Source organism: Dermochelys coriacea, chromosome 20, assembly GCF_009764565.3.
Source record: "Dermochelys coriacea isolate rDerCor1 chromosome 20, rDerCor1.pri.v4, whole genome shotgun sequence".
NCBI classification, from domain to species: Eukaryota; Metazoa; Chordata; order Testudines; family Dermochelyidae; genus Dermochelys; species Dermochelys coriacea.
In genome coordinates this window covers 4,987,252-5,008,356 of record NC_050087.2, presented here as the reverse complement: position 1 = coordinate 5,008,356, position 21,105 = coordinate 4,987,252, and the positions used below count along the sequence as shown (strand labels likewise).

General features: G+C 43.3%; 1 protein-coding gene, 1 long non-coding RNA gene and 1 pseudogene across 2 annotated transcripts in view; all 3 read left to right on the top strand.

Moving 5' to 3' along the window:
• The window catches only part of LOC119845810, a 100,823-nt pseudogene that overhangs the window by 41,885 nt on the left and 37,833 nt on the right, over window positions 1-21,105 (top strand).
• LOC122458354 lies at window positions 952-3,724 on the top strand. The gene is made up of 2 exons (XR_006278362.1): window positions 952-1,660; window positions 3,541-3,724. It is a non-coding gene; the product is annotated as an uncharacterized LOC122458354 (long non-coding RNA).
• The window catches only part of LOC122458319 (keratin, type II cytoskeletal-like), a 49,427-nt gene continuing 33,800 nt past the window's right edge, over window positions 5,479-21,105 (top strand). The window contains 7 exon segments of the mRNA XM_043506380.1: window positions 5,479-5,617; window positions 15,035-15,222; window positions 15,286-15,426; window positions 17,014-17,287; window positions 17,290-17,483; window positions 17,567-17,692; window positions 19,623-19,843. Coding sequence (XP_043362315.1) covers window positions 5,479-5,617; window positions 15,035-15,222; window positions 15,286-15,426; window positions 17,014-17,287; window positions 17,290-17,483; window positions 17,567-17,692; window positions 19,623-19,843 — 1,283 coding nt within the window.

The window sequence follows — 21,105 nt, the reverse complement described above, 5'->3', positions numbered from 1 at the left end:
TCCAAAGTTCCAAATATCCAAAGAAGTTGTCTCTCAATCCCCTGGTCCCTGCTAGTAGCACAGCTCTGTCCAGGGTGCTGGCGGTTCTCTCAGCACTCCAGAGATAGTCCTATCTCCCAGGGCTCCCAGCATAAAACTGCCCTCCTCTGCCATGCTGCTCCCTTTTTCATATGGGCCTGCCTGGCCCTGATTGGCTGCTCCCTTCAGCCCTTCTCTGATTGGCTGTCTCCTGCGCAGTCTCCCCTAGGGCTCTATTAACCCCTTAGAACCAAGTAAAAAGAAAAGGCGTACTTGTGGCACTTTAGAGACTAACAAATTGATTTGAGCATAAGCTTTTGTTATGTCAAATAAATTTGTTATTCTCTAAGGTGCCACAAGTCCTCCTGTTCTTTTTGCGGATACAGACTAACATGGCTGCTACTCTGAAATGTGTCATTAGAGCCAAGTGTGAGCCAGGCACCCCATCACAGATGGGGATTCCACAACTTCTATAGAAAAGTTCTGGAACAGGCTAACTACCCTTATAGTTAGACTTCCCCCCCACAATATCCAACCTAATTCTCCTTTGCTGCAGATTAAGCCCATTACTTCTTGTCCTTCCATCAGTGGACATGGAGAACAATTGATCCCTGTGCTCTTTTTATATCAGCCCTTAATATATTTGAAGACTGTTATGCTGTCCCCCCAGTCGTCTTTTCTCAAGACTTAAACCTGCCCAGTGTTTTTAACCTTTCCTCACAGGCCAGGTTGTCTAAACTTTTGATCATTTTTTGTTGCTCATCTCTGGACTCTCCAATTTGTCCACATCTTGCCTAAAGTGTGGTGCCCAGAATTAGAGACAGTCTCCAGCTGAGGCCTCACCAGTGCTGAGCAGAGTGGGACCATTACCTCCCGTGGTTTCGTTACGACACTCCTATTAATACACCCCTGAATGATATTAGCCTTTTTCACTGCTGCATTACATTGTTGATTCTCATTCAATTTTTCATCCTCTATAACCCCAGGTCCTTTTCAACAGTACTATAGCCTACCCATTTTGCGGTTGTGATTTGATTTTTTTTTCCTTCCTATGTGAAGTACTTGTTTTTACTGAAACCAATTCTCCAACCTGTTTTGAATTCTAATCCTGTCCTCCCAAGTGCTTGCAACCCCTCCTACCTTGGTGTTAGTTGCAAATTATGTGAAAATAAGCTTCTAGCCAGTGTGGCAGTGGAGAAAAGCTTGAAAATGTGACCTAGGCCCAGAAGCCAAAACCCAGCATTTATTACTCTTTAAAAACTTGTGCTTTTAAAACCAGTCTCATGATTTTTGGGAATGACTCCAAATTTTTTAATGCTAAGGATGGTCAATATTATATATATATTCATCATACCTTGTCTTATAGTTGGAGGATTATACAGTTTTGCTCTGGGTGGTATCTGAACTTCTCAACGAAACCTCGTAATCCGAGATATTCATCTCCAAAAAAAACTAGACTGAGGCTGATTGTAGGTTTCCCCCACAGTCACCATTTACTCAGAGTTGGAATATAAATCATTCCAGAGTATCTGTGACCTTTTTTCAGGATGTGGATTGTGTCTATATGGCCAAGATGGAACTGGAAGCAAAGGTGGAAAGACTGAAGTAGAAGACAGAATTCCTGAGGTGTGTGTACGCTGAGGTAAGAATCTTTTTTTTTAGTCTAGTCCTCTAGGAAATAACACTAACTTCTCCTAGAAGCATCTTATGTCCCAGTCCTGCAACCTGTTCCGAGTCCATGAGGGCACGTGGGGTCCACCAGTGCAGAACAACTGGCAGGATGCAAACCAGTTCAAATTTCTTCCTATGGTTACGTCTACACTGCAGTGAATATCTGCATCTCGAGCAGGTCACGTTTTTATGGCGAGTAGGAATTTGTCAAAAATGCATTTTTGGGGAGCCAAAACTCTTTGCAAATTTGGGTGAAAAACATTTTCAAAACTGTGAAAAAGCTCCCCTCCCCCAACACATACAGTTTGTCTGACTTTTTTTTAAAGTTCTTTTGGGGGTGGGGAATGAGAAAAAGGGGAGTAACCCCCCCGCAATATCCAAACCAAAATGGAAAACCAAAATGTTGCTGTTTCCAAAAAGTAAATGACCATTTTTCACTTGGTTTTGAATTGTTGATTCAATAGACATCTGAGTCAAGAGAGGAAGAGCAGGCCTCAATTTGACCTTCTCTCATTATTCTGCAGTAGCTAAATGTAGATCATGTGCCCATGTTTTTCTTTTCTCAGTTAAGGAAGAGAAATATGTGTTTTCCAAGAACCTCTAAGCCCCATATTGCCCAAGGCAAAGCTCCTTTGATATGGGCTTTACTTCTAAGCTCACAGTTTGATCAAAGCAATTAGCAATGTGTTTCTAGAGAGACAGCATATCCTGGAGTATGAAAGAAGGAATCTGGAGAGGAAAGCACTGGCAGCTGAGTGAGACTTTATGTTGCATGCAGAAAATTGCTCAGATAGAAGGAAAACTCTGTGAGACCGCCAAAGTTGTGAAAATGGACAACCACCGAGATCTGGACATCAGTGGTATCATCAAGCGTGTTGGATGCTGGTATGAGGAGATTGCTCAAGGAAGCAAAGGAGAAGTCGAGGCTTTGCACCACGCTAGAGTGAGTAATCACACAGCTATTGTGTATGGAAATGTATCTGTAATTCTTGTGCTCCAATACTTGCACAAAAACATAAGCACAGAGTACAATGCCTTTTCACTGATACACAGTATATCAGTGAGAACAATGTGGGCTTAATTCTGCCCTCTGTTACACTGCTTCCATGGCAATATAACTCCACCAAAGCCAATGGTGTGACACTAGGTTAAAAATAGTGCAATGGACTGGAGCATCAGTCCCTTTGGGAATGGGTTTTAGAAGTGTTGGACATGAACAACCCTAGTTAAAGTCCATACCAGTTGAGCGTCCTTAAGGACTCAAAAAGAAAAGGAGTACTTGTGGCACCTTAGAGACTAACAAATTTATTAGAGCATAAGCTTTCGTGAGCTACAGCTCACTTCATCGGATGCATCCGATGAAGTGAGCTGTAGCTCACGAAAGCTTATGCTCTAATAAATTTGTTAGTCTCTAAGGTGCCACAAGTACTCCTTTTCTTTTTGTGAATACAGACTAACACGGCTGCTACTCTGAAACTTAAGGACTCAGAAAATCAGACTTGACTAAGATATTCAAAAGAGATTAGTGATTTTGGGTTTTGAGTGCCCAGTTGGAGACAACTTATAGGTCCCTGATTTTCACACGGTTCTGTGCACCCATACTTTGAAAATAAGATCCCGTTTAAGCATCTCATTTTGGGATTTCCATTGATGCTGGGTGCCTAGGTGCTTTTGAAAAATCCTACTAGGTGCCTATCTGCATTTTTTAGGCACTTAATTAACTACAAAAAATATGGCCCTTTGAAAATGGGACTTAGGCTCCTAAATCACTTTGGGACTTTTGAATATCCTACTTGATATAAACTTCTCAAGATTGTCCTTTTTTTTCTTTTCTTTTTTTCTTGCTATCAGTTCCAGGAGCTTCAGAAGGCCAAGGGTATATACTGTAATGATCTAAAATGCAACCGGCATGAGATTGCAAAGCTGAGATGACTGATCCAGAGATTGCAAAGCGACTCTGAAAATGTGAAGAAACAGGTACGACAGACCATTCGGCGCCCCACCGTCCCACCTCCAGTGTCTGGATTTCTTTTGTGTATATAGCATTGAAATCAGAAGCGATATGACTGAACCATGCTCTCTTCTTTTGAATGTCACTGTGGTTCCATATCTGTGGCTTCACTAAATCTGACCAGATAGTTTTCCTTTTCAAAGTTAATTGCCTAAGGGACCAAAAAAAAATCCTACCAACATTCTTTGAAGAGTTATCGGCAGCCTAACATACCAACAGCCACACTGGGTCAGACCAAAGGTCCGTCTATCCCAGTATCCTGTCTTCCGACAGTGGCCAATGGACATCAGGCCATTGGATTAACCATAGAAGATCAGACAACTGGTCCAACAAAGCTCTGGCAGTGAATAATACATTAAGCTTTTGAGAAAAGTTAAACACACAGTACCCCAGAACTCAGAGTAGCAGCCGTGTTAGTCTGTATTCGCAAAAAGAAAAGGAGTACTTGTGGCACCTTAGAGACTAACAAATTTATTTGAGCATAAGCTTTCGTGAGCTACAGCTCACTTCATCGGATGCATCCGATGAAGTGAGCTGTAGCTCACGAAAGCTTATGCTCAAATAAATTTGTTAGTCTCTAAGGTGCCACAAGTACTCCTTTCCTTTTTACCCCAGAACTAAGATTCATTTATAATTCTGGTTTCATAGAGTAAGAACTTGTCTACACAGCTCCTCAGCCGGATCTACACGGAGCAGTCACTGTGCAACTCATTAGAGTGCTCTACAACTTGCGTCCCCTTAGTCCGGACTGTGTTGCTGTGTAGACAAACCCTAAGTGATTTGGGAGAACTCCCTGAATCCTTCATTTTTCTTATAAGGCGAAGTGTTAAGCAAGCTTAACTCTAGGTGTTGCTCCCAACACCACCTATAATCACAAGGACGCTATGGCCAGGTGTACGCTCAGGGATGAAAGTAACGCCAAAATACCGGTACGGGGGCCGGCTCCGTCCCCTAGGACAGGGCAGGGCCACAGCCGGAAGGGGCGGGGCTGGGGGTCAGCGTCCCCCAGCCAACCCTTCCACGCTGCCTAGTCCGTGCTGCCCTGGGCCTTTTAAATTGCCAGCCCCGGGGCAGCTGCTCCTTTTGCTCCCCAGTTCGGTGGCGGGGGGGGAAGGGGCAACGACATTGAAGTGTTGCCACGGCAGTGCTTTAAGCAGGGTTCTTTGCCGCGGAGTGCTTTAAAGTCAGCTGGGTACCGGCAGGTACCGGGGGTCACTTTTTACCGGTACACTGTACCGCCTTACTTTCACTCCTGTGCACATTACAAACTTACATCAGTCTAACAACATCACTCAGGGGTGTGAAAAACCCACCCCGGAGTGCCATAGTTATACAGATGTGAGATATAGTGACCTAACCCTTGGTGTAGACACGCCAACGGGAGAAGCTCTCTCAGTGCAGTTGTGCCACTTCAGCGCTGTACATGTAAACAAGGCCTGAAGCCTCTTTTAAAAAAACCTCATCTCCACCTTAAACTATGGAAGGGCTACCACCATCCCCATAATACCAGAGAGTTAATTAATGACCTGGAGACGACATGGGTTTTGGGTTTTTTTGTGTGTTTTTTTTTTTAATCTGAATCAATATTTCTGAGTTTGGGACTTTCAGAGAATTTATTTCTTATTGCTGAGTATCTAGATAAAGGTACAAAGAAAGAGAAAGTGATGCATTCGGTTTTCTCCCGTGACAGGTTGCCAGTCTGCGATCAGCCATTTGTGATGCTGAGCCCATCAGGGTGACTGTGCCCTTAAAAATGGCCAGGAGAAATATGTTGAAGCATGCCCTACAGAAGGCCAGGGATGAGCTGGCATATGCTGCATGATTACCAGGAGCTGCGGCATGTCAAGCTGGCCCTGGATATTAAGATCGCCACATACAAGACGCTGCTGGAGGGAGAAGAGAACAGATGGGTGCATCGTACCAGAGTTGGATGTGGGGGAATGATCTCTGTGAACACACGACGGGGATGGAATTAGTATAATAATGAGGAGAAACAGAAGGAAGAATATTGCAAGATCTCCAGTCAGGAAACTGCACTGCTCTAAAAATGTAGTTTAAGATTTCCAGGGGCAAAAGGATAGTGCCACACACAAAAGAGTGCAACATCCATGTAGATACAGCAACTTAAGTCGTATTTCACAGCGTGGCTGCTCTCACTCCCAACGAGGCTAATGACAGAGGAGTAACTTGAATGTAGAATGCAGCCATGTTAGTCTGTATCTGCAAAAAGAAAAGGAGGACTTGTGGCACCTTAACGACTAACAAACTTATTTGAGCATAAGCTCACGAAAGTTTATGCTCAAATAAATTTGCTAGTCTCTAAGGTGCCACAAGTCCTCCTTTTCTTAAATGTAGATAACTCAGGTTAACTCTGCGGAGGAGACAGACCCTAAGAGTAGGTGCTGAATCCCTTAAGGCAATGGTCCCTATGTTGTGAGGAGAGGCATGGACGATTGCCCAGAGTGGAGGGAACTGGAGCAAGGATGCACACCAGCCTCTGAATTTTTCTCCAAAGTGTGTGGTTTCATTTAAAATAAAAAGTAAGTCTTCAGTTGTTAACTTTTTCAAGGTTTGCTTTAAAAACATATCTGAGGCCAGGTCTACAAACGTATGTAGGTATAAATACGGGATGTGAAAAATCCACTTTTGGAGTGATGTAGTTAGACTGACCTCACCCCCGGCGTGGGCAGCACTAGGCTGGCGGGAGAGCATCTCTCATTGACGCAGCTGCCACCTCTTGGGGAGGTGGATTAATTACACCAATAGGCGAAGCCCTCCCATTGGCTTAGTAGCGTCGTCACTAAAGTGTTACATCGGCACAGCTGGACCTGGGGCAGCACTGTACGTGAAGACAAGCCCTGAGTTTTAACCGATGTTGTGATGCCAGCTTGTATTTGCAGAGAGCCTGAAACAACACTTCAGAGGTGTGAACTGCCTTGTTAATTACAATGGGTGCTAACTCAGACATCACCTGGGATACTTGAAATCCTAGCATTGTTCATTATTTTACTGCTCATCCCAGTGTGTCAGAAAGTAGAGAGACTACCAGTCTGCGCCCCTGCTGGAGCCAGGGGCTGGATCCAGGAGCCAGAGCTGAGGCTGGGACCGGAGCTGCAGCTGTGGGTGGGGCTGAAGGGTGCTGGGAATGGGCAACAGGGGATGGATCACTTGATGACCTGTTCTGTTCATTCCCTCTGGGGCACCTGGCATTGGCCACTCTCAGAAGACAGGATATTGGGCTAGATGGACCTTTGGTCTGACCCAGTATGGCCATTATGTTCATCATATGAACCATAAATGTAGTCCAGAAGACAGTCAGTAATGACGTGCTTCATATTCCAGACTTTAAGGAGATCTTTCTTCTGAGTCAAGTATCCCTTCTTCCTTCTTGAAAAATATTCTTCACCTATTTAAAACATCTCCTAGGTTCTATATGATTTGATTTATTTCTCTGCTGCACAAGTTAGTTCTTATCAACTTAATCTCAAGCCACTTCAGCTCTTTGTGGTGCTGTCAATTTGTTTTTATCCATTCAAGCACAAAATAAAGTTACTCCCAGACCCTGGAGCTCTCCCTTTGATCTGACTTGAGATTCTGAACCAGCATGCACAGGATTTCCAAGTGACATAACCAACCAATCATATTTGGGCACAAGCTTTTGGGGGGAGAGATAGCTCAGTGATTTGAGCATTGGCCTATTAAACTCAGGGTTGTGAGTTCAAACCTTGAGGGAGCCACTTAGGGATCTTGGGCAAAAATTGGAGAGTGGTCCTGCTTTGAGCAGGGGGTTGGACTAGATGATCTCCTGAGGTCCCTTCCAACTCTGATATTCTATTTCCAATTTATTTTCAGAATAGCCCTAGTTGCAGTCAACTTTTAACTCGTATAACAGTGGCCTCAGGCACTCTCCTAAAATCCTGATGGATGTAGCATACAAACCTAAAGAGACTAGACTCTTTGTAAGTCTGAAAACTTCCATTAAATACAATGACAGGTTTCATAGTAGCAGCCATGTTAGTCTGTATTCGCAAAAAGAAAAGGAGTACTTGTGGCACCTTAGAGACTAACAAATTTATTAGAGCATAAGCTTTCGTGAGCCTCCGATGAAGTGAGCTGTAGCTCACGAAAGCTTATGCTCTAATAAATTTGTTAGTCTCTAAGGTGCCATTAAATATAATGAGCAAGATCCTTGGCTGGAATCAATCTGTGTACCTCAACTGACTTCAATGGAGCAACACCAATTTCCACTGGAGCCTAGGATCTGACTCATGTCATGTTCTCTGAACAGGATCGAAATCTTGGTTTGTTACCTCATAATCTCTAATGAGCAGATTGAGCTGAACACTATGTAGACAACCCATGCATGGTCACATAATCTGGGAATGAGAGATTCTTGTGTTCATATGAAATGTTCCAAACTCAGTGACAACACATTCATACTTTGTGCGTTCTACTGGAGGTACAGAAGAAAGTTTAGAGCTTTAGACAATCATCAAAGCACAGGGAATGGTGGTACATTTTATGTATAAAGAGCACAGACTTTGCCACGCAGAACACACCAAGAACACAGTCATAATACTTTGTTGCACACAAGCAACAGTAAATACTCACTGCTGATTACATAGAGTGAAATGGGTTTTAACAATTTTAACAATTTTTCTGACTCACATTCCTCGTTAGGGGATGACTGTCTGAACTGATCAAAGACAACTAAAAAAGGTTCTAGAAATTCAATTCCTACAAGGCCAACTCTGATGCCTTCACGGAGGTGTAATTCCATTGATTTGCAGAAGAGTTATTTCTGATTGACATTGGGAAAGTGAGAGGAGAATCAGGCCCAGAGAGCTCATTACTTCATTTCCTGAAACAGTTCCCAAGGTGCAATAGGAAAAGAGAGAATTCAGAGCCAAATACAACCCATGGTATAGACAGCATATGTTTAATCAGGGAGAAGAGTAACACATTTAGCAAAAGGGGGTTGATAAATAACATGACAAGATACCTAAAGACAGCTAGAGACCCAATAAATAAACCAAAAGTTACAAGGATCTCTGTTTTAAAATCTTGCTGGCAAAGCTTCTCTGAGATGGAGGGGATTATTGATAATATAACTTCCATATGTCATGTCTGGTTTTCTATGGAATGATTATGATCAGGAATGGATATTGCAATGTGAATTGCTGTCAGTGGGCAGGGACATGTTTTTCATTCTGGCCATCGTGATTCTACACCTAAACTTTATGTCTTGGTCTGCCTGGGGCATAGGCTCCTGTTGAAATTTTCATGCCTGAGCTGCACGCACCATTAAGGTAGCATTCACCTACTGAGCTGTCTGTATAACCCATGTGCCTAATAAGGAGATCTCTCTTTAAGACAGTGGTCCCCAAACTTTTTCGTTCATGCCACCTGACTGCAGTGTTGACATGCCTTAAGTGTAAAGGAGAACCAGGTTGTAAGTATTCTGTACCAGATAGTGTATGAACACAGTGATACAACTGGAGATCTACTTACATGGTAGTTAACCAGGAAACTACTTCCAGAAATGACATTTCAACATTAACTATAATAGCAGTCTCCGGCATAATTAGGTGTTGATTTTCGAAATATGGAAGACCTCTTTCCATGATAAGGGTAAACAACTCTACTCTTATCTCACATGTAAGCAGTAGAAAAGCAAGCTCCATCCTTAACAAAGAAAACCATATAAGAAACATGACCGAGTATATAATTGGAAAGAGCAATTAAGCAATCATAGTATTTTCATCTGGAGGTGTATGTGTGTCTCAGTTGAGAATGGAGTGGGGACCATGTTGCCATACAGTGGAGAAGATGCTGCCACCTGCTACACAACAGTGGAATAGCAGTGGAAGAGTTTGTGGTTTCTTTCATTTCTAGGCTGTGATTCAACAGGACAGTTAAGCGTGTACTTAACTTTAAAGATTTGATTAGTCCCCCGAAGGTCAATATCTTAGAATTCAGCTAGAGGTCACACCAATAAATCAACAGGAAATCATCGAAATACAAAAATAACATCAAAAGTAAGTTTAGGTGTCCAGTTATGTCTTGCAATCCCAGCAAAAGGGAGAATGTGGACTTTGCCATTTGAACATACTCTGCACCAGAAACTGAAGTTGCAATGTCATTTTGACTTTTTTGGGGTGTGATTTCATTTTCCCAACCAGCTTTAATGCCTTCTCAACAGCCACCATTAAACAGTGAGTCTGAGCTTGTGTCATGGGCGGCAAGTACTGTAGGCTGGGGGAGGCTGTGCCTCCCCAGATAGCTAGGCATGGCCCCAACCAGGCTCCGCCCCCAGCCTCCCTCCTTCCAGTGCGCAGCTCCAGTCCCCCTGTGATAAATGAAGGGGTGGGGGTAGCTCCCTTTTATGGACACCCAGACAACCAGTTAGCTATAAAGTGTTCTCTGCTTGCTTTACCTGTAAAAGGTTAAAAAAGTCCACAGGTAAAGGAAGGGGGTGGGCACCTGACCAAAAAAGCCAATGGAAAGGCTAGAACTTTTTAAAATGGGGGGGGGGGAAGCTTTCCCTTTGTGTGCTGTTGTTGTCCTCTGGGAAAAAGGGGAACAGGGCAGCAGTTAAGCTGTAAGAAGCTGAAGGCCAGATAGGAAAATCCTCAGATCATATCTAGAACTACTTATTTAACAACCCAGGTATGTAAGTAGATCAGGAATGTTTAGAAAGATGCATTAGGTTTATTTCTGTTTATTTCTTATTGGCTTGTGGACTCCTCTATGCTTAACTCCAGAGGCTTTTGTTACTTGTAACCTTTAAGCTGAACCACCTGAAAACTATTTTGGGTACTTAATTTTTGGAATCACTCTTTTAAAAAAATCTAGCAATAGCCTGAGTTTTCAGATGCATTTTCTTTCTTTTTGTTTTTAATAAAATTTACTCTTTATTTTTAAGAGCAGGATTTGAATTTTTGTGTCTTAAGAGGTTTGTGCCATGTTTTTTAATTAGATGGTGGTAACAGCTGATTTCTTTGTTTTCCTTTCTCAGCTCTTCCCCAGAGCGGGCAGGGGGTGAAAGAACTTGAGGGCATCCCCACAGGAAGGAATTCCCAAGTGCGCCTTCCTGGGTTCCAAGGGGTTTTGCATTTTGGTGGTGGCAGCATCTACCCATCCAAGGTCAGAGTGAAGCTGTGATCTTGGGAGTTTAATACAAGCCCGAAGTGGCCAGTATTAATTTTTAAAATCCTCGTGGGCCCCCATCATCTGCACTTGAAGCGCCAGAGTGGGGAATCAGCCTTAACACCCCCTGTACAGTGTCCCTGGCTCAGGCTGGGGCCGCTCCGCCCACCCTCCCGGCACTTTGGAGTTGGGGAGGCTAGCCTCCCCCAGCCTGCGGGTCACGCGCCACCCATGATCAGAGTGTTTTGGTAGTTATGCCAATGGAGTTAGTGTGTTGTAAAACCTGTGTAAACAAGATCAGGAAAACCTGGAGATAGTGATCAGGTGAGCAGTGGACTATAGTGCTCAGGTACAGGGATAGCGTAAGAATGGATACAGTTCTGGCAGTACTGACCCTCTAACCATACTTCAGAATTCAGATAGTCCTAAACTGCAAATAGAAGGTGGGTGGGTGGGGGTGGGGGGAGTAAACAGTAAATCAGGCTGTGAACTATTCACAGTGAATCAATTTTGAGATTACAATTAACATTCATAGATTCATAGATATTAAGGTCAGAAGGGACATTATGATCATCTAGTCCAACCTCCTGCACAATGCATGTCATAGAATCTCACCCACCCACTCCTGTGAAAAACCTCTCACCTATGTTTGAGCTATTGAAGTCCTCAAATCGTGGTTTAAAGACTTCAAGGAGCAGAGAATCCTCCAGCAAGTGACCCGTGCCCCATGCTACAGAGGAAGGCGAAAAACCCCCAGGGCCTCTTCCAATCTGCCCTGGAGGGAAATTCCTTCCTGACCCCAAATATGGCAATCAGCTGAACCCTGAGCATATGGGCAAGATTCACCAGCCGGATACCCAGAAAAGAATTTTCTGTAGTAACTCAGATCCCACCCCCTCTAACATCCCATCACAGGCCATTGGGCCTATTTGCCATGAATATTTAAAGATCAATTAATTGCCAAAATCATGCTATCCCATCATACCATCTCCTCCATTCCTCCTATCACACTGCAGAAATTTAAGAATGCTCTTCGCCTAGAGAATCAGTTCTACTGGGGCACCAGCATTCTCTCTCTCTCTCTGGCCTGCCTTTGTAGATCATGTTTAGAACTATTATTCCAGATTCAGATGGGTGTAACCAAGACCTAGATGTGGTCACTATTTGTTTGTTTTATTCAAGCTTTGATTTATATGCACTTTTACAGCCACGGATATATCTCTTAATCCAGTATTTGGGAGTCCTATTAAGCCACACATTTATTGCCACTGTAGTTCTGGAGGGGGAAGGACAGCCTCTTGAGGAAAATCAAAGTATGTTTGTGCTTTGCTACAGCATCACATTTACACGTTAATTACTATGCACTGGTACATCATGTACACATCATAGAATCATAGAAGATTAGGGATGGAAGAGACCTCAGGAGGTCATCTAGTCCAATCCCCTGCTCAAAGCAGGACCAACACCAACTAAATCATCCCAGCCAGGGCTTTGTCAAGCTGGGCCTTAAAAACCTCTAAGGATAGAGATTCCACCACCTCCCTAGGTAACCCATTCCAGTGCTTCACCGCTCTCCTAGTGAAATAATGTTTCCTAATATCCAACCTAGACCTACTTTGCTTGTTTAATCACAGTGTGTGTGTGTGCACGCTTTACACTGGGTATCACTAACTTTGTGCTCAAAAGTTGAGATTCAAGCAATGTGAAAACAAAGAGCGAACATAGGACTGAAAGACACTGGATCATTGAGTCCAGTCCCGTTATAAGTTGAAGCAATGAATCCTTTGAGAAATAATGAACAACGGAGAGCTTTGAGAAGTTCTCCTGTTACAGGCAACTCCTTCAGAAGATCTGTGCAGTAGTTAAGACCCACTTAACCCCCCTTTGGAGGATTCAGGACCAAAGGAGTGAATATTTTAAGGAGTGCTCAACGGTTTCACACTGTCTTTGTGTGTTACGCGGGTGTAAGATCCACAGCATCTCTTGGAAAATGTCTCCACAAATGTTTAGCATGTTGAACAAGTTTGAAACCTGCCTATTTGAAACACCACTGCTCTCCACATGTCATAGTGTCACAGCTGGGATAAGCCAAGTTCCCCTTGACCTTGTCCCCCTTTGTTATAAAGGGGTGAAAGCAGCTGGCAGGGTGTTCCTTTTCTTTTGGCATGCCCACTATGGTCTGAAATAGTCACATTTGTTTGACCTTCTGCCTTGAAAGCCCATCAGTCCAAGCAGGCACTGAGGGAGGCCCAAGTCAGTGGAGAAAGTGTAGAGGTGGTTTAAGTTGCATTGGTCATTTAGCTGGTGATTAAATGACGTGTCGGGGAGTGGAAGAAATGTTGCTGTTACACCAAATTGCTCCTTGGTTGTCTCTCCTATGTTCCTGTGGTTTTTCAATGATTGCCTGGGTGCGTTTTGGAGCTGGGCATTTGTATCTGACCAAAATCTTAATAAAGAAGCTGTACGGCGACATTAACACGAGAGAGGAGTCTGAAGTGCTTGCCGCTTTACGTCTCTGAATGCTCAGTGATCACAGTGCCACAGGAGAAAGGAAAGATTTCTTGTGATAATGCAGTGCAGGTCCTTGCAAAGCTCAATTGGGAGAATGATGGCCCGAAGGGAACTTTGCTGTTCTTCATTTAGATGACAAGATGATACAGAGCTTGTTAAAATTGCAAGCCAAATGACGCTTCTTCAAAAACAAGGGAGGTACCCTGTCCACATCCCGCTTCCAGTCTAGTTTCAACACCCAAAAGTCTTCTGCAATGAGTTCCCAAAAGCCATGCAGAAAATGAAATTGTCTGAATTTTCTCCTTTCAAGGTATTGGTGACTTGTTCATCTATTTAGGATTGGCTGGGACTGCACAGCCATACAACCTTTCTTGAAGAGCATTTATTCATTAATTAACTTCATCACAAGAGCTAAAAGATAGGAATGCTCTTTTCATTAGCTAGATGGGGTGTAGAAATGCAATGAACATGATGGTTTTACTGAGATTCCTCTGTGGTCTGTTTTTGTTGCTTGTACATATTCCCAACCAAACATAAAGAAATTATTATTTTATCTGAGTGGATATAAAAACTCTTATGTAATGGGTGTCAAGGTGCAGGCATATCAAATGGATCCAACTGAGGATCTGTTGGATAAGCTTAGTAGGTTCTACCAAATGCTATAAATTTTTTGGTTCAGTGGCCAAACAAAAAAAATCTATTAAAAAATTGGTTAGTTTTGAAACTTTTTTTTTCTCCCCCCCACCCCCAAACAAAGCAAATAAACAAAAAACTATTGTTTCAGGTAGAATGAACTATTTTGTTTGAACTGAAGCTAAATTTTGTTTGGTTTTTCAATTCAGTTTCATTATGTTGAATGCTTTTTATCCTTTACAATGATTTTTAAAACCAAATCTAGCTAATGTTTGAAATGAAAAATCAAAATGAATCATTTTGACTTTTTTTCGAATTTTTTTTTCCCCCAGGCAAAGCTATTTGCTGCATTTGACGTGATTTCGTAAATAGCTTTGGTCACCCTGAAAATGCATTTTCTGGCAAGTTTACTGTTTGACTGAAAAAAATCACCAAACATGAGCCCAACACATTGGTTGGAGGAAAAAAGGACAGATCTTGAAACTATATCCATAAAAGACAAATCTGCAGAATGTATTGTTGCATTATAAAACCCAAGGGACAGAAGAATAAAAACCACAATTGCAAACAAACTAACAAGACTCTCATGAATACATCCGCTAAGCTATAATTAGTTTAAAATGAGAATACTTTAAACAAGAATATCTTCTGAGCAAAGCTTGCAAACAAAGCATTTTAAATGCATTATTATTTCATAAGTGGTTAATGTTTACTATGAACCATTGCATGTAGCAAAGCATCTACTGCTGCTGCTAGGCAAACCAAACCCCTGAAAATTTGGAATTAATTTTCTGATCCAGCCAAGCCCAGCTTCACTAGCATATATAAGGGGTAGTGTCAAGGTCTCACATCAGAGGAGTCCTTTCTCCTTCACTTTTTGCTGCTGTCACACACCGCAGCTCCCTTGACACTTATTCCCACTTCAAATACGCCACCATGAACAGACGTTTTTTGCAAGCTCCACCGTTGGACAAAAGGGCTTCAGTTCCGTTTCTGACGTCTGTGGCCTAAATGGACATCGAACGTGCACGGCCTCTGTAGGCCTGCCGGTCGAAAGATGTGGAGTTAGTAGCTACAGCAGCAGGAGTGTCTGCCACCTGGGTGGAAGCATAAGAATTGCCGATGCTGGGGGTAGCCCTAGTGTTGCTGGATGCTATGGGGGTAATGGCTATGGTAGCACAGGTTGGGGCAGCGCAGGTTATGGCAATTCTGGAGGTTTTAGCAGCAGGGTAGGTCTTTGCGGACCCAGAGGCTATGGAACTTTCGGAGGTTATGCCGATTGCAGGAATGAGGGTATCCGAGGGGTCAGCATTGATGAGTCCCTCTTGAAGCCGCTCTGCGTGGGAGTTGACCCACAAGAACATCAGGCACGAGAACACGAGAGGGAGCAGATGAAGACCCTGAACAACCAATTTGCCTGCTTCATTGACAAGGTGAGAGAATAGATGTTCTCTATATTTCTTTTAATAAAACAAAGAGGTTGGTCCATGGTGGAGATTTCTAATCCGGATCTGCATCCAGATCCAAATTTCCCCACGTTCAGACTGTGACCTTTGGAACAAGAGCAACAGATTGTCCTTGGATTGGGGCCCAGTCAAATCCCTACTGTAATCAGTGGAAAGACACCCAAATTCACTTAACTAGAGGTGGATCATGCCCCGAGACAGAGCCACTGTGGTACTTAACTCTTTGGAAAGTCACTTGAAGGCTTTAAACCAAGGCTAGATGACTTTCTAAAAGATCTACTCTGTCTCAATCAGAAGTTAAGAAGAGGGGTTCCAAAGAGGATGGAGCAAAGCTGTTCTCGGTGGTGGCAGATGACAGAACAAGAAGCAGTGGTCTCAAGTTGCAGAGAGGGAGGTATAGGTTGGATATTAGGAAACACTATTTCACTGGGAGGGTGGTGAAGCACTGGAATGGGTTACCTAGGGAGCTGGTGCAATCTCCATCCTTAGAGGTTTTTAAGGCCCGGCTTGACAAAGCCCTGGCTGGGATGATTTAGTAGGTGTTGGTCCTGCTTTGAGCAGGGGGTTGGACTAGATGACCTCCAGAGGTCTCTTCCAACCCTGATCTTCTATGATTCTATGATGCAGAAACTGTTGGGTAAAATTCTATGGCCTGGGTTGTGTCAGGTCAGACTAGATGACCGTAGTGGTTTCTCTTGCCTTAACATCTACAAAGCTATTAAAGAAACAACATGAAAGAGCAAAAATGCCTGTGTGATGGTTGTCTGCAGTCACCCTTCAAGTCCGTTGTTTCCACATTCTCCAATGAGGTCTGCATTAAAGTTCTACTGCCATTGAGAATGGTTTGTGCTAAGTGGAACAGAAACAATGATACTATTGTTTTCATCCAAGAATGGGAAACAAAGCTTTTTTTTGGAGTCATTATTTAGTTTATTGAAAGGAATGCAACATCTGGCCTTGTTTCCATTCACACATATAAATTTAAAAATAATTGTAGTGAAGTCAGTGGAATGATATGGTTATGAAAAGACCGTCACCTCCTTAATTTGCAATTTGCTGGGCACTACCCGGGCAATCACCATTCAATGACACCAAATTAGTTTTTGATCCTCTTTAGTTTATATTCAGCATTACGTACCTGGACGAGGAGACAGATAGAGCTTTAGACTTAAATTTATTTTCTTGGCCTTTTGATGTTTATATATGACACACAAAATGATATTAATATCATTCCTGTGCATTTCAAAACCATGGGGATACATGTAATATGAAGATGAATGGAATATAGTATTTGTTAGCTTAAAATGTATTTAACTTTAATATATATTTATGATTACTCAGAGGAGGGGGGGAGTTACTATTAAGTATCATTTTCCAAAGATCTGCTTCCTTTGGCCCTCTAGTTGCCAAATATTCTGTTCCTGCCTCTGGAATTCCAATAATAGTTGAATCAAAGAGGACAGTTTAACTGAAAGTCCTAATTGCTTTCTTTCTTCATTTCTTCAGTGGCAGCTTTCAGAGATTTAAAAAATTGCTGATTTTTTTGATTTACAGGTTCGACACCTGGAGCAGCAGAACAAGGTGCTGGAGACCAAATGGAACCTCTTGCAGCAGTCTGTTCCTCCAGCTCCCCGGAAAAATCTCGAGCAGTGCTTTGAGAATTATATCTGCAGCCTGAGGAAGCAGCTTGAGGGTTTGTTAAGTGACAAGGAACAACTGGTCTGTGAAGAGTCTGCATCAAGGAAGCTTGTGGATGAATTCAAATGCAAGTAAGAGAGTCACAAAAAGAAAAGTAGTACTTGTGGCACCTTAGAGACTAACAAATTTATTTGAGCATAAGCTTTCGTGAGCTACAGCTCACTTCATCGGATGCATCTACCCGGTTCTGTAACACCACAGTTGTTGTGAAAATGGACAACAGCAGAGACTTGGACACGGACTGCATAATCAAGAACGTTGAAGGCTGTTATAAAGAGATTGCTCAGAAGAGCAAAGAAGAAGTTGATGTTTTGTACCAAACCAGGGTGAGTAGCAAATGACACAGGTACGATATAGGCTATTGTATGATGTAAGTTCAATTAACAATCAGTTTGTTTCTGGATACCAGTTCAAGGAGCTTCAGGACAAAAGGGGCAGATTCTGTGAGGATCTAGAGAGAAACAAGCATGAGATTGCAGAGCTAACCCGCCTGATCCAGAAGCTGCAGGGTGAGACTGACCATATAAAGAAACAGGTAGGAGTGATTTTGATGTTTTGATTTTCCGATGAATATGCAAGATTTCGTGTATTAGTATGGATGCTATCTTTGAATACAGTATGGGTGGGAATTATGCTCTGGTTCTGAATGATGCCATTGTGTCTGTGGCATGAACCAAGACTGATCTGAGATGGATGCTAGGTTGGAATGAATGAGGCCAAGTGTTTAAAAAAAAAACCACCACCACAATTCGAAGTATTATAGAAGATAGGATTGCCAACCCTTCAGGATTGTCCTGGAGAATCCAGGAATTAAAGATTAATCTTTAATTAAAGATGATGTCATGTGATGAAACATCTAGGAATAAATCCAACCAAAACTGGCAACCCTCATAGAAGATGGCTACAACAACTCTGCAAACAGGATCCACACTGAAGCATTCAGCCCTTAAGACGTAATTTCAATTCTTCAACTTATTAAGTAGACTTTCTGTCTAGCCAAATTCAAGGATTTTGAGAATCGTCATCACCTCTCGCTTGTCAAAGAAAGTAGTGGTGATGGGAAAAGAGAAATTACATGTAATAAAAGGGAAAGTGATTTTGGGCTTTATTTTCAATCAGGTTCCTTTCACCACTCTGCCAGTGGCCATATAGTGGGTATAAATTATTTTTACTTTCTTTTGAAGGCCCCTTCACACAGCCAGAGCTGAGCCTGAGTGCAAATGAGAATCAGGTTCTGTCCCTTCTTATTCAACCCGGTTAATTCTTCTTACTGCCCTTTGAAAATTTGGGAGGATAACTCTAAGGATGAGCATTAGTGAGAACAGTTGTAGTATAACAAGCAAGCCTTTTCTTTCTCAAGTCTGGTCTCCTCAGAGATGACGCTTTCTTCCTTGTCTTCAGTTTCCCTTTCGGTTCCATCCTCTGCCACAATTTAGCACACGCTAGATGCAGCGAGAGGAATTGCAAGGCAGCCCCAGTTGTTCTCTTGGGAAAAAAAAAAGACGTTCAGTCAATCAGAGCCCAGCAGGCTCAGATAAAAGTTGCTACAGGGTCTGAGCAGGTCAGTTCCAGGCTGGAGTGAAAACAGGGGCTGCTCTCTGGCCAAGGGAGCTAGGGAATTAGCCAGAGGTTATCTCTGGCTGAATTTTACATAGTTGGGATTGCAGAAGAACCTGAGGACATTGGTGCTGAGATAGGGCTGGAGATAAAAGTGCTGGTAGAAAGAGGCTCAGGGAAAGTGAAGGATTGAGGTAAGCCATACATGGCTGCTGTGTATAGGGACTCCAGAGTAGTGGGCAGGCCTAGGTTCCCCTATTGGCCATAAGTAAAGTGGTATCAACCCCACAAAGGAGATAGGATTGAATTGGGAGCCCAAAAAAGGGCTGTATTTAAAGGGACCCAGAGCCAGGACTGAAGGCCCTACTAAGGGCAAATAGATTAAGTAATACCCACCCCGGAAGGAGTTCATTTGGACTCAGTGACTCGGCCAGAGGGCCAAGCTGCTGAAGTCCCACCAAGGTTGGCTGGCAGCCTGAAGGGGGTGCCAGGGGTGAGAAAAGGTCTGTGGTACCACACCCAGCCACTAAGAGATGCTCAAGAGGTGAGTGCCCCCATTACGAGACCTCTGGGAATACCATAGAATAGTGGATACACCAGCAAACCCAGCATCTAGCCTTTGATAGCGGTCAATACTTCATGCTTTTGAGGGAGATGCCAAAATTATGCCATACTACTAAGCAATGTCATCTGTCCTATAACAGGTAGACCTTATTATGGACACTTGGAGTATCTTGAAGAAAAGGCCATGAAACGAGGTATACAGCTTCCAAGATGTTAGGCTTTCCTCAGCTATGTATCCATTCTTCAGAATTGGAACTGAAACATGGGAAGCGAATCCAGAGGCTGATGGCTCGGAGCTCTGGTAAAGACACGTCAGTAATGTCTTCTGTTTTCTCCCTTGGCAGATTGCCTGTCTGCAAACAGCCATTTGTGATGCTGAGCAGCGCGGTGATTGTGCTCTTAAAGATGCTCGAGGTAAACACATGGAACTGCAGAACGCTCTCCAGAAGGCCAAGGATGAGCTGGCATGCATGCTGCGTGATTACCAGAAGCTCCTGAATGTCAAGCTGGCCCTGGATATCGAGATCACTACATACAAGAAACTGCTGGAAGGAGAAGAAAGCAGGTGGGTGCAAAAAACCATAAAGCTTGATTGTGGAACAATCTCTAAGTGGCTTTTCAGTGATGAAGATGAGGATTACCTAGGAAATCCAAACAGCTACCAGAGCTCCACTGCACAAGACAATGTATTTACAAGAGAGAGCCTCTGTCCTGGACATGATGCAATGCAGGGGATGAGAGAAACACATAAGGATGGAGTGGGTTGGTTGGTAGGCTGAAATGACAAAAAAAGAACGTCAAGTTCCTAGAAGTAGAGCTAGTTGATAGGATGAAGTATTCATCTTTCTTTTCTTTCCCCAACAGGATATGTTTGGGGACGTCTGTGAGTGTATGTAAGTAATCCGAGGATTCACAATTGGGCTATTCCAAGTTTTGGGTTTTTTCTGTGAGAGTGCCAGCTTTCTGCTCAACTTATTGCCCCTGTGTTTTCTTGCAGCTGTGGTCATCAACTCCTCCAACATAGCTGGAGACTGTGGTACAGCGGATGGAGTTGGAAGTGGATGTGGTTATGGCTCTTTAAGTAGAGGCTACAGCTCTTGGCATGGAAGATGTGGCTCCCTCGGTGGGGGTTTTAGCTCCAGAAGTTTAGGAGTCTGCCCCCGAGGTGAAGTCAGCATTGCAGGTAGCCAAAACATCCCTGAAGACAGACATACAGACTGCTGTCCACCTGGAGGGTTCAGCTCCAGAAGTGGCAGTTGCATATCCAGAGGTGTGGTCAGCTCTGTGTGTAGCCACTACCTCCCAGGAGGTGTGCATTGGTGTCCGCCTGGAGGAGTTGTCTCTGGAGGTGGGGGTTACAGTTCTAAAGTCGTAACAAGCTCTGTAGGCACAGAACAAGTCTCAAGAGGTGTAGTCTGCTGCCCAGATGGAGGAGGGTACATCACCAGTAGTGGATATCTTGGAAATGGAGTTTGCACCTTTGAAACTGGAGGATTTATCATCCAGTATTTAGGCAGCTCTTCAGCTGGAGGACCCAGCACTGGAACTGTAGATAACTCTGGAACTGGGCCATGCAACACTGGACTTCCAGGAAGTTGTGAAGTGGTGAGAGAAACCGGCGTAGCTCCATAGGGGGATGTAACGCTGGATCTGTAGGTAGCACGGCCAGGAATACCACAATGCAAAGCTTAAGCACAAAGTCACCCTTTCCAAAATGATATGAAATGAATTCTCAGTCAGCTGACAGCAACACAAATTGCAAAATCCCTGACCGACTATAAGCATTCATTAGGATAAGAGAGATGTCTCAGGGAAGTTCTATTTTCA